The sequence below is a fragment of the Procambarus clarkii genome, chromosome 84 (assembly GCF_040958095.1).
Source record: "Procambarus clarkii isolate CNS0578487 chromosome 84, FALCON_Pclarkii_2.0, whole genome shotgun sequence".
Classification (NCBI taxonomy): domain Eukaryota; kingdom Metazoa; phylum Arthropoda; class Malacostraca; order Decapoda; family Cambaridae; genus Procambarus; species Procambarus clarkii.
In genome coordinates this window covers 5355997-5370492 of record NC_091233.1, presented here as the reverse complement: position 1 = coordinate 5370492, position 14496 = coordinate 5355997, and the positions used below count along the sequence as shown (strand labels likewise).

The following is a 14496-nucleotide window of genomic DNA, read 5'->3' as shown; positions in this document are numbered from 1 at the left end:
GTATGTGTGTTACGCTCCAGTGTGTGAGGCTCTAGTGTGTGTGAGGCTCCAGTGTGTGTGAGGCTCCAGTGTGTGAGGCTCCAGTGTGTGTGAGGCTCCAGTGTGTGAGGCTCCAGTGTGTGTGAGGCTCCAGTGTGTGTGAGGCTCCAGTGTGTGTGAGGCTCCAGTGTGTGTGAGGCTCCAGTGTGTGTGAGGATCCAGTGTGTGTGAGGCTCCAGTGTGTGAGGCTCCAGTGTGTGAGGCTCCAGTGTGTGAGGCTCCAGTGTGTGTGAGGCTCCAGTGTGTGAGACTCCAGTGTTTGAGGCTCCAGTGTTTGAGGCGCCAGTGTGTGAGGCTCCAGTGTGTGTGTGAGGCTCCAGTGTGTGAGGCTCTAGTGTGTGTGAGGCTCCAGTGTGTGAGGCTCCAGTGTGTGAGGCTCGAGTGTGTGTGAGGCTCCTGTGGGAACCGATCTGTGAGATTTGTATTTATTTAATTTATATTAATTTATATAGAATTTATATTTACGTAAATTTGTATACTTCGATAGCAATTTGTATAATGATAAGTGGACTGTATTTCTGCAATAATCTCTTAATCTCACAAATCGATCCTCTACACATTAGGGGGGGGGGGTTTATATTAATTTAATTTACATATATGCAGCCAATCAAACTACAGTATTAGACTACATACATTGAAGAGGTTCCTTATCTTATTTGCACAGCAGGCCTTAGTCCACCAGGTATAACCAGGATGTAGACACCACATTTTCCTCGTGTGAGGTAGCTTCCATCACCCTGGTAACTGATGCACAAAGCATGCTTCCTCGTCTTGACCTGTCAAATGGGCGCTAGCTGTAAAGCCAGATTCCTAATATATGACAGGTATATCAGAGAAAACACTGTACATGGAACAATGAAGACCTGGCTTAATTACCTTTAGTATGAGGCTATCTCGTGCTCTAACTGGGTCACCCTATATCCACTGACATTGTTTGAGGCGCCAGTGTGTGAGGCTCCAGTATGTGTGTGACGCTCCAGTGTGTGAGGCTCCAGTGTGTGAGGCTCCAGTGTGTGAGGCTCCAGCGTGTGTGAGGCTCCAGCGTGTGAGGCGCCAGTGTGTGAGGCGCCAGTATGTGAGGCTCCAGTGTGTGTGTGAGGCTCCAGTGTGTGTGAGGCTCCAGTGTGTGAGGCTCCAGTGTGTGTGAGGCTCCAGTGTGTGAGGCTCCAGTGTGTGAGGCTCCAGTGTGTGTTTGAGGCTCCAGTGTGTGTGAGGCTTTAGTGTGTGAGGCTCCAGTGTGTGAGGCTCAAGTGTGTGAGGCTCCAATGTGTGAGGCTCTAGCGTGTGTGAGGCTCCAGTGTGTGAGGCTTCAGTGTGTGAGGCTCCAGTGTGTGAGGATCCAGTGTGTAAGGCTCCAGTGTGTGAGGCTCGAGTGTGTGAGGCTCGAGTGTGTGTGAGGCTCGAGTGTGTGAGACTCCAGTGTGTGAGGCTCCAGTGTGTGAGGCTCCAGTGTGTGAGGCTCCAGTGTGTGAGGCTCCAGTGTGTGAGGCTCGAGTGTGTGAGGCTCCAGTGTGTAAGGCTCCAGTGTGTGAGGCTCGAGTGTGTGAGGCTCCAGTGTGTGAGGCTCCAGTGTGTAAGGCTCCAGTGTGTGAGGCTCCAGTGTGTGAGGCTCGAGTGTGTGTGAGGCTCGAGTGTGTGAGGCTCCAGTGTGTGAGGCTCCAGTGTGTGAAGCTCTAGTGTGTGAGGCTCCAGTGTGTGTGAGGCTCCAGTGTGTGAGGCTCTAGAGTGTGTGAGGCTCCAGTGTGTGAGGCTCCAGTGTGTGAGGCTCCAGTATGTGTGAGGCTCCAGTGTGTGTGTGAGGCTCCAGTGTGTGAGGCTCCAGTGTGTGTGAGGCTCCAGTGTGTGAGGCTCCAGTGTGTGTGAGGCTCCAGTGTGTGAGGCTCCAGTGTGTGTGAGGCTCCAGTGTGTGAGGCTCCAGTGTGTGTGAGGCTCCAGTGTGTGTGAGGCTCCAGTGTGTGTGAGGATCCAGTGTGTGTGAGGCTCCAGTGTGTGAGGCTCCAGTGTGTGAGGCTCCAGTGTGTGTGAGGCTCCAGTGTGTGAGACTCCAGTGTTTGAGGCTCCAGTGTTTGAGGCGCCAGTGTGTGAGGCTCCAGTATGTGTGTGACGCTCCAGTGTGTGAGGCTCTAGTGTGTGTGAGGCTCCAGTGTGTGTGAGGCTCCCGTGTGTGAGGCTCCAGTGTGTGTGAGGCTCCAGTGTGTGAGGCTCCAGTGTGTGTGAGGCTCCAGTGTGTGTGAGGCTCCAGTGTGTGTGAGGCTCCAGTGTGTGTGAGGATCCAGTGTGTGTGAGGCTCCAGTGTGTGAGGCTCCAGTGTGTGAGGCTCCAGTGTGTGAGGCTCCAGTGTGTGTGAGGCTCCAGTGTGTGAGACTCCAGTGTTTGAGGCTCCAGTGTTTGAGGCACCAGTGTGTGAGGCTCCAGTGTGTGTGTGAGGCTCCAGTGTGTGAGGCTCTAGTGTGTGTGAGGCTCCAGTGTGTGAGGCTCCAGTGTGTGAGGCTCGAGTGTGTGTGAGGCTGCTGTGGGAACCGATCTGTGAGATTTGTATTTATTTAATTTATATGAATTTATATAGAATTTATATTTACGTAAATTTGTATACTTCGATAGCAATTTGTATAATGATAAGTGGACTGTATTTCTGCAATAATCTCTTAATCTCACAAATCGATCCTCTACACATTAGGGGGGGGGGGGTTTATATTAATTTAATTTATATATATGCAGCCAATCAAACTACAGTATTAGACTACATACATTGAAGAGGTTCCTTATCTTATTTGCACAGCAGGCCTTAGTCCACCAGGTATAACCAGGATGTAGACACCACATTTTCCTCGTGTGAGGTAGCTTCCAACACCCTGGTAACTGATGCACAAAGCATGCTTCCTCGTCTTGACCTGTCAAAAGGGCGCTAGCTGTAAAGCCAGATTCCTAATATATGACAGGTATATCAGAGAAAACACTGTACATGGAACAATGAAGACCTGGCTTAATTACCTTTAGTATGAGGCTATCTCGTGCTCTAACTGGGTCACCCTATATCCACTGACATTAATGGCCATAAATGAAAGATAAATGGGTTTCGGAAGAACACTTAACTTGAATTTGTTGACAGCGTGTTGAAGATGGTACACCTTTGGTTTCCATAACACTACGTCCAAGTAAAATTAACAGGAGCCGTATTTGCTCCCGTGAGCCTCTGGTCTAATTTAAACAATGGCTGCCCCTCCTTCCTCACTCCTGACGCCTGGCTTACATTGTCCAGATGACAGAAAGTGATAGAAGGGTCACATTTACTGTACTTCAATATTGATAATTAAGTTAATTTATATGAGATGTTTTTATGATGGTAATGTCCAAAGACTAATGTATTTAAGAATAATTCCCAGCAGAATAGCTGGTGAATTTATAATAGTATGTGGTGATGATCTCCCGTTTTCTATAGACGGTAATTCCACTACAAGTTACGTTTTCTATGGGTTAACTTGTTTATACAATACAGCAGCAATTATCTGTCTGTATGATATATTAAATGGTGTCGGATTTTCCGACAGCTCCAGTGTGTGAGGCTCCAGTGTGTGTATGGATCCAGTGTGTGTGAGGCTGCAGTGTTTGAGGCTCTAGTGTGTGTGAGGCTCTAGTGTGTGTGAGGCTCCAGTGTGTACGAGGCTCCAGTGCTTGAAGCTCCAGTGTGTGAGGATCCAGTGTGTGACGCTCTAGTGTGTGACGCTTCAGTGTGTGAGGCTCGAGTGTGTGTGAGGCTCCAGTTTGTACGAGGCTCCAGTGTGTAAGGCTCCGGTGTGTGTGAGGCTGCAGTGTGTGAGGCTCCAGTGTGTAAGGCTCCGGTGTGTGTGAGGCTCCAGTGTGTGAGGCTCCAGTGTGTGAGGCTCCAGTTTGTACGAGGCTCCAGTGTGTAAGGCTCCAGTGTGTGTGAGGCTCCAGTGCGTGAGGCTCCAGTGTGTGAGGCTCCAGTGTGTGTGTGAGGCTCCAGTGTGTTAGGCTCCAGTGTGTGTGAGGCTCCAGTGCTTGAGGCTCCAGTGTGTGAGGCTCCAGTGTGTGAGGCTCCAGTTTGTACGAGGCTCCAGTGTGTAAGGCTCCAGTGTGTGAGGCTCCAGTGTGTGAGGCTCCAGTGTGTGAGGCTCCAGTGTGTGAGGCTCCAGTGTGTGTGTGAGGCTCCAGTATGTGAGGCTCCAGTTTGTACGAGGCTCCAGTGTGTAAGGCTCTGGTGTGTGTGAGGCTGCAGTGTGTGAGGCTCCAGTTTGTACGAGGCTCCAGTGTGTAAGGCTCCGGTGTGTGTGAGGCTCCAGTGTGTGAGGCTCCAGTGTGTGAGGCTCCAGTGTGTGAGGCTCCAGTTTGTACGAGGCTCCAGTGTGTAAGGCTCCGGTGTGTGTGAGGCTCCAGTGTGTGAGGCTCCAGTGTGTGAGGCTCCAGTGTGTCAGATGCTCGTCAAGCAGGAGACCAGTAGCGACCATTATTTATGAGGCGTTATATGCGTGTGTCAAACACCTTCCCTGGTGACTCATGGACCCTTAAAACTCCATCGACTCAATTCTTGGCCGCGTTGCCTTTGTTTTGTGGAGGTAAATGACGAGTCTTATACAGAATTATCGTGGTGTTTTGTTACACGGAATTATGTATGTTTTAAAGTATTTTTACTTGGTACTTTTATTCATCAATGGTAAATGATGCTCTTGTCGCATAGCTTGATTCTGAAATTAGTGTGAAACTCTTAGCGTATATTACTCGTTTTAAAATCTATAGGAAAGTATTTTTTGGAAGATGTTGTTCACGGTATCATGTGAGACTGATCTAACAAGTGAATTCGACTATCACGTACATGATATAAATGCCTATTGGGGCTTTATTACCTCGCCCTGGTCGTCTCGGAGTGTGTGGACCTTGTAGCACTGATCAAGACGTTGCCTGACACAGTGGGTCTCTGTAACTTGCCCTTTGACCCTATTGTGACATGAAAGTGCCACAAATATTGACACTTTCTGGGACTAATGGGCATTGGCTTCGAGAGGTTAGTTGAGATGACTAGAATCAAGTGCTTCTGGTTAGGCAAAATTATGTACTAATTTGATGCATGGTGAATGATTAAGGGTTGTGAGACCCGTTACTGCTCACACCTCTGGGTTGATTACTTACAGGTCTGAATAACTACTACTCACACCTCTGGGTTGATTACTCCGAGTAATTTTCCTGCCCGGGACGAAACGTCTATACGTCACTAATCAACAATAATCGTCGTTGGGCATTTAACCAAATTTTACGAATTTGTATCATGTCGAGTTAAATACAATGAAATGTTCATTATCGAGGAAGCATTTACACTGCTTGCTTGTGCAGTGTGAATAATTTAATAACCATGCATTTAATTTAATTTAATTATAAATTATTTTTGTTGTAACGTTTTAATTATTTATACCTTCAGAATTTTATGCTGTATAATCCTAAAATATGAAAACAGTTTGCTTAAATAAAAACAAATTTCATATGCATTAGTTGTGTCAGAGTTCCATGGTAGGCAAATGGCTGCAATCGGGACGGCTTTGCTGATATGGATCAATTGTTATCAAACTATTTCCGTAGCACACAGCGAAATCCCAGTAATGTGATTTGTTTGCAAGAAAACCTGTGGTGCAGGACAACGGGATCGAAACTGCGTCCTACGTCACCCCAGACGATATTTGTCCATAACATGGTCGCTGGGTTAAGGCACACGTCTGGGGGTAACCAGGAAGCTCCTTAGAACCCACCGCTCAACTCTAAAGATCTCCACCTCTTTCCTGATATGGTATCAATCATTACGACCACGTAATAATGACGGAAAGTTTACTGAAGGCTCTCTCCTGAGTGTTGACCAGATGCTTGCCTGTGAAACTGGGATGAATTCTGCATAAACATGATGATTTAGATACTGAAGAATCAGCATCTCTTTATGTCACCTGATAGAACCACTCCTGGTAATGTTGTGAGGGCCTCAGGCAATGTTGTGAGGGCCTCACACAATATGTGAGGGCCTCAGACAGTGTTGTGAGGTCCCCAGACAGTGTTGTGAGGGCGTCAGACAATGTTGTGAGGGTCTCAGTGTTATAAGGGCCTCAGACAGTGTTCTGAGGGCCGCAGACAGTGTTGTGATGGCTTCAGACAATATGTGAGGACTTCAGACAGTGTAGTGAGGGGCCTCAGACAGTGTTGTGAGGGCCTCAGACAATATGTGAGGGCCACTGACAGTGTTGTGAGGGCCTCAGACAGTGTTGTGAGGGCCTCAGACAGTGTTGTGAGGGCCGCAGACAGTGTTGTGATGGCCTCAGACAATATGTGAGGACCTCAGACAGTGTTGTGAGTGGCCTGTTAAGGCCCTACTGGGACGCAACCGGGTTCTTCTCTGATGTTGGTAGAGTTTGGGAATCCGGCCCCAAGTTAGTAGAGGCTTTCAAGGGGTGTGTGTTCCGTAACGCAAGTTAAATTAAAGGGGGAGGGATACAAATGTTCCAATTTATATATATATTCACCACCACCATAAATAAATATATAACAGTCACATGCGGGGGTTATAACTACACTTATTATGTACAAATTCGTCTTCCTCTGAAGACTCTGGATGCTCCACGGTGCTCTCTCTCTGGGTAGCCCTGGTTCCTTCTTCCGTGGCCCACGATGAATCCACTTATGATTCTATCACGAATCTACCCTGGCCACAGGCCAGCCAAATCACAGTCCCACTGGGTGCTTCGTCGTGGAGGCCTTCAACCACAATCCAGCCTGTAGCTGGCAGGTACTGATCAGGTCCGCTGTGTAGGCCACTCCACGACCGATACTAGGGTTGCGAGCCCTAGGCAGGAGCCTCGTGTGATCCCGTTGATCACTCTCCTCACTAAGCACCACAGTGCCTAGTCTCTTCCACCAGCCAGCCCCGGATAAGGCGATTCCTGACACTGCCACGCCACAGGCAGGCTAATACTCTCAACAGAGTTCGTCCGGGGGTGACTCACAGCTTCTTCAAAACAGACTGGTGAAGAGACCTTGGCTGCCTTGGGTAAACTGGTCCATCGTCCAATACAGCAGTCCCAGGCCGACTCTGCAATCAGACACGTCATTAATACTGGGACGCTCTAGGGCATCTCACTTACAGGCTTAGACACAAACGTCCACCTCTTCATTCCATAGATGGCGTTGCTGTCTAAGCGCCACCTCACCAGAGGTCAGCAGCGGGCTGTTATGTTACGAGCTGATTAAGACGGGAATCCAGCACCTGTGGCCGGTATATCCCGTCCTCACTAGATGGCGTTGTCCATTTGGAGGGGGTTTCGGGACCGGACTCACAGATGGCGTTGTCGTCACTGCTCCGTGCTCCGACGCTGGACTCGGGTCCGTAACATGGCCTCAGACAAGAAAATATAGGTTGTTCATTAAAAGTCTTTGAGCTTCTCTCTGCAAGCGAATATTTTCCTCTACCAACAAGGTGCGCTTTCCGTAGTTGAATTAATAATATGAAATGGGCTACGAGTTGCGTAGCTCTAACATATAAATATAGCTCTAGTCATAATCTAATAAAATTAATGGTTTTCTTATTCCATATCTGAATCCTAATTTTTATGAGTTGCCTTCTAATGCAACTCATAAGGCGTTTTGAGCTCCTGAAGGATCTGTCGCTCAGCAATGATGCACAAGCATTTTCTTTTGAAGTATTTTTCAATGCTGGAATACAAAACCTGTCGCTCCAGGGTCTTGCTTTACCCTAATGAGTTTACTTTTTTCAGCATCTTCAGGGTCCATTTCGTCCCGGTGTCGAGGGTTTCCCGTGAGTGTTGGGAGGTGACTGTGAGGTTGTTGTGTCTGGTCTCTCTATTTCATGTTTTTTATCGCCGCCCACAATGATTGTAGCGCCGCCCTGAATGATGGCAGCGCCGCCCACAATGATTGTAGCGCCGCCCTGAATGATGGCAGCGCCGCCCTGAATGATTGTAGCGCCGCCTTGAATGATGGCAGCGCCGCCCTGAATGATTGTAGCGCCGCCCAGAATGATTGTAGCGCCGCCCTGAATGATTGTAGCGCCGCCCTGAATGATTGTAGCGCCGCCCTGAATGATGGCAGCGCCGCCCTGAATGATTGTAGCGCCGCCCTGAATGATTGTAGCGCCGCCCTGAATGATTGTAGCGCCGCCCTGAATGATTGTAGCGCCGCCCTGAATGATTGTAGCGCCGCCCTGAATGATTGTAGCGCCGCCCTGAATGATGGCAGCGCCGCCCTGAATGATGGTAGCGCCGCCCTGAATGATGGCAGCCCCGCCCTGAATGATGGCAGCCCCGCCCTGAATGATGGCAGCGCCGCCCTGAATGATGACAGCCCCGCCCTGAATGATGGCAGCGCCGCCCTGAATGATGGCAGCGCCGCCCTGAATGATGGCAGCGCCGCCCTGAATGATGGCAGCGCCGCCCTGAATGATAGCAGCGCCTCCCTGAATGATAGCAGCGCCGCCCTGAATGATGGCAGCGCCGCCCTGAATAATTGCAGCGCCTCCCTGAATGATGGCAGCGCCTCCCTGAATGATTGCAGCGCTGCCCTGAATAATTGCAGCGCCTCCCTGAATGATAGCAGCGCCGCCCTGAATGATGGCAGCGCCGCCCTGAATAATGGCAGCGCCGCCCTGAATGATAGCAGCGCCTCCCTGAATGATAGCAGCGCCGCCTTGAATGATGGCAGCGCCTCCCTGAATGATAGCAGCGCCGCCTTGAATGATGGCAGCGCCTCCCTGAATGATTGCAGCGCTGCCCTGAATGATTGCAGCGCCGCCCTGAATGATTGCAGCGCTGCCCTGAATGATTGCAGCGCCGCCCTGAATGATTGCAGCGCTGCCCTGAATGATTGCAGCGCCGCCCTGAATGATTGCAGCGCTGCCCTGAATGATTGCAGCGCCGCCCTGAATGATTGCAGCGCTGCCCTGAATGATGGCAGCGCCGCCCTGAATGATGGCAGCGCTGCCCTGAATGATTGCAGCGCTGCCCTGAATGATTGCAGCGCTGCCCTGAATGATTGCAGCGCTGCCCTGAATGATTGCAGCGCCGCCCTGAATGATTGCAGCGCCGCCCTGAATGATGGCAGCGCCGCCCTGAATGATTGCAGCGCTGCCCTGAATGATTGCAGCGCCTCCCTGAATGATTGCAGCGCTGCCCTGAATGATTGCAGCGCTGCCCTGAATGATTGCAGCGCTGCCCTGAATGATTGCAGCGCCGCCCTGAATGATGGCAGCGCTGCCCTGAATGATGGCAGCGCCGCCCTGAATGATTGCAGCGCTGCCCTGAATGATTGCAGCGCCGCCCTGAATGATTGCAGCGCCGCCCTGAATGATTGCAGCGATATACCTTTTGATCAAATTGTAAGGTAGGTACTATTAATGTGCAAGAGAGAATATAGCAGAACACAAGCGGTTTCTTGTCATATATTGTTTAATTATACACAGATTAATCCATAATAAACAGAAAGTAAAATTTTAATATATATTTTAGCATCTTTGTGATTTAATGAGTTATATAAATGTTGTCCTCTACAGTCATCCTCAATATTAGTGAGTTTGACCTTTATTGTATTGCAAATATTCTGGTAAAAGCACCTCGTGTTTCGAGCACAGATTTTGCGCCGGAAACAGAAGCTCAGCGCTTCCTCTCTTCTAAGACTGTCGAGCCAGACATTCAATATATTTTTTTCCGTGAGAGAGAGAGGGAGAAAGAGAGAGAGAAAGGAAAGAGGATGCGCTTAGGAACAACTGGGCATTATATTTTGAAAAAACGAAAAGGATTTGGTGGGAAAAACCAATACGGTGTCTATGGGCGCGTGTGGCTTTGTCATTCTGCAAATCACTATAATGACAAATTGATTCCTCCTATCACAAACAAACCTACAAGTCGTGTTAATTATCAATTGTTTTCATGCTTCACTCGTAGACTGTTCCAATTAGACGTCAATATAAGATTATGAGAACCATATATATATATATATATATATATATATATATATATATATATATATATATCGTATCCTGGCCGGGGAGGATTTACTGGGCGCAATTCCTTAACTGTAGCCTCTGTTTAACGCAACAGTAAAATGTGTACTTGGATGAAAAAACGATTCTTCGCGGCAGGGGATCGTATTCCAGGGACCATAGGATTAAGGACTTGCCCGAAACGCTACGCGTACTAGTGGCTGTACAAGAATGTAACAACTCTTGTATATATCTCAAAAAAAAAAAAAAAAAAAAAAAAAAAAAAATATATATATATATACATACAGAGGCACTAAGCTGTGGCCCAAACTAGAACTTTATGCCTTTCCCGCTCGTAGAGACAGAGCGCTCGTCTCCCATGCTGGATGACGGGCGTTCGAGGCTCCTAGTATCCAGTTGAATGAAATGTTATTATCCTCGGTATTGAGGTTGACAAATGTGAAGTGTCCCAGGTCAAACCAGGTCCCTTAGATCTGTCTTTGTGTTTTTCTGTCTGTCTTCCTGCCTCAGGTTATCTCTCTTTCTCTATTTCTCTCTCTCTCTCTCTCTCTCTCTCTCTCTCTCTCTCTCTCTCTCTCTTCTCTCTCTCTCTCTCTCTCTCTCTCTCTCTCTCTCTCTCTCTCTCTCTCTCTCTCTCTCTCTCTCTCTCTCTCTCTCTCTCTCTCTCTCTCTCTCTCTCTCTCTCTCTCTCTCTCTCTCTCTCTCTCTCTCTCTCTCTCTCTCTCTCTCTCTCCTTTCTCTCTCTCTCTCTCTCTCTCTCTCTCTCTCTCTCTCTCTCTCTCTCTCTCTCTCTCTCTCTCTCTCTCTCTCTCTCTCTCTCTCTCTCTCTCTCTCTCTCTCTCTCTCTCTCTCTCTCTCTCTCTCTCTCTCTCTCTCTCTCTCTCTCTCTCTCTCTCTCTCTCTCTCTCTCTCTCTCTCTCTCTCTCTCTCTCTCTCTCTCTCTCTCTCTCTCTCTCTCTCTCTCTCTCTCTCTCTCTCTCTCTCTCTCTCTCTCTCTCTCTCTCTCTCTCTCTCTCTCTCTCTCTCTCTCTCTCTCTCTCTCTCTCTCTCTCTCTCTCTCTCTCTCTCTCTCTCTCTCTCTCTCTCTCTCTCTCTCTCTCTCTCTCTCTCTCTCTCTCTCTCTCTCTCTCTCTCTCTCTCTCTCTCTCTCTCTCTCTCTCTCCTCTCTCTCTCTCTCTCTCTCTCTCTCTCTCTCTCTCTCTCTCTCTCTCTCTCTCTCTCTCTCTCTCTGGGGTATTCTCATACTCATGCAATTTTTGGAGTTACAGCTAATTAGCTATTATCAGACCATCTACTGGGAGGTCAGTCATTTTCATTTTGTAATGTAAATCAGGTCTAATTCTTTAAGAGTTTAGTCTAATACTCTTTTAGAAAGAGTATCTCTCTGAAAGATAATTTTCTCATTTAGCATCTTTCCGAAAGATACTGCACTCATTTGCCTCTTTCCTGAGAGATAGTCCGTTTAGGTTTAGTTAATGTTTAGGTTTCAAAACTATGTTCTAATGTTTGACATTGTCGCAAGGGCTGTCTATGTTTCTTTGTTCATTTGTGTCATCGACAGTATTGAGTGCATGTGTGTGTGGGTGGGTGAATGCACATTTTTGTTCATAGATATGAAACAGTGTTTGAATATTTCTGTATATGGATGGCGTTTTATATATGAATACAGAAACAACGGAACATAAAATTAAAGGCGTAAATACCTGAAATTCACAACTACGTAAGTACACAGACCGATACACATACAAACTGAAAATAGCTATCAATTGAACACACAAACTAAAAGTATTTTATTGAATGTGATATACACCAATCATACTTGCCCAACAATCAAGGAATTGTTAGCAAACAAAAGCCATGAATCATCATTGTGTTTTTATTGTCCAAACCAATTTATTATTCTTTTGTAAATTCCTTTTACTTCGGCATTGCTCCAAAGAATTAAAAAAAATAATCTTGATATAAAACTTATTTGGTGTTTGAAGCTCACCAATGCAGCCCAGCGGCTCTGAAACATTAATATTCCGTGTGTAGATGAGCCAAACTGGCGCAAAATCGAAGCACCTTGTCGTGTATAATGTATTACATACTTGTAACATTGAATAGTAATTATAATTATTGTTGTATTCACTCTGTAATTTTATAGAAAAAATTAAATGTTTTCTGAAATTCTTTTAGTAAGTGATTTTAAAAGTTAAAAATAACGTTAGTTTATCTACAGAACGTGTACGACACGCTTGACTTTTACTGACAGTATAACAAATGAACAATATAATTGTAGAACAAGGTTTCTGATGAAGAATAGCTTTAATGGTAAATAAGCAAGAAATGCTAGTAATCCTCTGAAAATATTCCGCACATATGAGTGTTTTGTAATATAAATTCTGAGATAATCATTTATATTCGTTATGATTCAGTTGGTGAAATGCGTCTCATACTGTCAGGGAAACTGTATTCGCATGAAACAGTGAAACTATTCACATGAGAGATGCAATGTTCATTCGAACACTTATTTATGTGAGAAGACGTGTTTCATTAAACATTCGTAAGATACAGAAAGTATCATTGTGTGCAACGATAAAAATCTTGGTAGCATTGGCTTGGCGTTTTCCCCTGATAATTACCACCCTCCCTCCCCTGGGGGTTGAGCCTAATACAGTTGGACTCTAAACTGCTTCACACTGAATTGGTGAATTGAGCGGAAAACGTAAGTTAGTGTTTAGTATTGGCATACAAGGAGCTAGAGGTGGAGTCTGAGAAGTTGGGTCTGAGTCGAGATCCGTGGAGAGTATATTGTGAAGCTGGAGACGGGAGCCAATGCTGGTGTCTTCACTACGTAACTCCTATTTAGATTTTTTGTTTCATCGCATATTTTTTTTATTTTTTTAGCATTTTCATGTTATTTTCTTCCATGTAGTTCGTAAGTTCTCAATATCTTATTTTATAATTAATCATTTGTTTAACTTTGCTTTCAGTCCACATATTCATTAGTTGATGATGAGTCACTATAACGTGGCTGAAGATATGATGACCAGACCACACACCAGAAGATGAGGAGACGACCACGTGTCGGTCCCTCCTGGACCGTTATCAAGTCGAGTGTGTCTTGATACACACGACTTAATAATGGTTCAAGACGAACCGAAACGTCGTCGTTTCTTCATCTTCTGATGTGTGGTGTGTTCATCATGTCCTCATTATGTTCTCTGTTACTCTGAAGGTGAGTCGCATGCGGCTCAACTTCTTTTTCTTGATTTCCTCACCATGCGACTTCAGCTACAACAGTGAACAGTTCATTATCGGTCCCTACTATTATAATATTCTACAAGAACTCCTCCACGGTTCACAAGGCGGAAGCGGGAAACCTGAAAAACATTACTGATAGCAGTGTGACCCCGGTTGACACCAGCCAGATGATTGAGCAAATAATATACTATATGAGCAAAAAGAATGTCAACTTGCTCATGAATAACTCTCCTGACACCAAACAATATACCTTGAATGAGACGAATGTTGTCTATGCCTTCACATGCCCACTTAGGGACTGTCAGCCCCAACAAATTCAATGTATAGGCAAGACAACACCATCCATTTCAATACGCTTGACAATGCACAAGCAGCAAAGACCAATTAAGAAACTTATAGTCTCTATACATAACCACACCTTCACCATAGATACACTCACAAACAACACCCAAATAATGGACAGACACGGCGACAACAGCAGACTGGACCTGGGCGAGGCAACAAGCACACCAAGCCAGGCGTCAGTAGCCAACTACCACCACCTTACACTCTGCCATCCACCAGACCACGACGGAACACCCAGCACACTGCACCAACCATCATGACTGCCAACCACCAGACCACGACGGAACACCCAGCACACTGCACCAACCATCATGACTGCCAACCACCAGACCACGACGGAACACCCAGCACACTGCACCAGCCATCATGACTGCCAACCACCAGACCACGACGGAACACCCAGCACACTGCACCAGCCATCAAGCCAACACCACAGTGACATGATACACTGCACCTATACATGCGGAGTGCTTGCTTCTAATAGACAAGCAAGTACTCTTTAAGCTTCTTGCTCTTTATGGAATGACAACAAACATGAACATCACACTGTTAAAAGAATTACAGCCTTTCTGATATCACACCTCTCATTCCAGGCCTACATATCTTAGATGCAATATACATGTTTATGTCTGTATAAGCTGCTCTAAGGACAGTCACTCTCCTACAACCAGGGCCCCCCTATCCCCCAGCACGAACCCTTCCTTGCCCCTGCACAATGCCCATCATATAACCCAAATCCTCCCTCTCCCCTTACCCCAAGTATCCCCTGCTTTCCTAGCCCCTGGACTTCTTCCTACCCCAAGTAGGCCCAGGCGAGACCTAAGCCCCTCCATCCCCCACTTCATCTCCCCCCAAACCCCTGT

General features: G+C 46.9%; 1 protein-coding gene across 1 annotated transcript; it reads right to left on the bottom strand.

The window, feature by feature from the left end:
* Positions 1-7807: 7807 nt before the first annotated feature.
* Positions 7808-13888, bottom strand: LOC123774837 (SUMO-interacting motif-containing protein 1-like). Its single transcript, XM_045769496.2, has 2 exons — positions 13836-13888; positions 7808-9404 (listed from the first exon to the last, which is right to left on the bottom strand). Exons 1-2 carry the CDS (start codon positions 13886-13888, stop codon positions 7808-7810), a joined length of 1650 nt encoding a protein of 549 aa, XP_045625452.2.
* Between the last annotated feature and the right edge of the window lie 608 nt (positions 13889-14496).

Coding starts and splice junctions, on each gene's coding strand:
- LOC123774837 (XM_045769496.2), bottom strand. CDS start 13,888: ATGGTTGGTGCAGTGTGCTGGGTGTTCCGTCGTGGTCTGGTGGATGGC. Junction 9,405..13,835: donor GGTCTGGTGGATGGCAGAGT/GTAAGGTGGTGG, acceptor TTTGATCAAAAG/GTATATCGCTGCAATCATTC.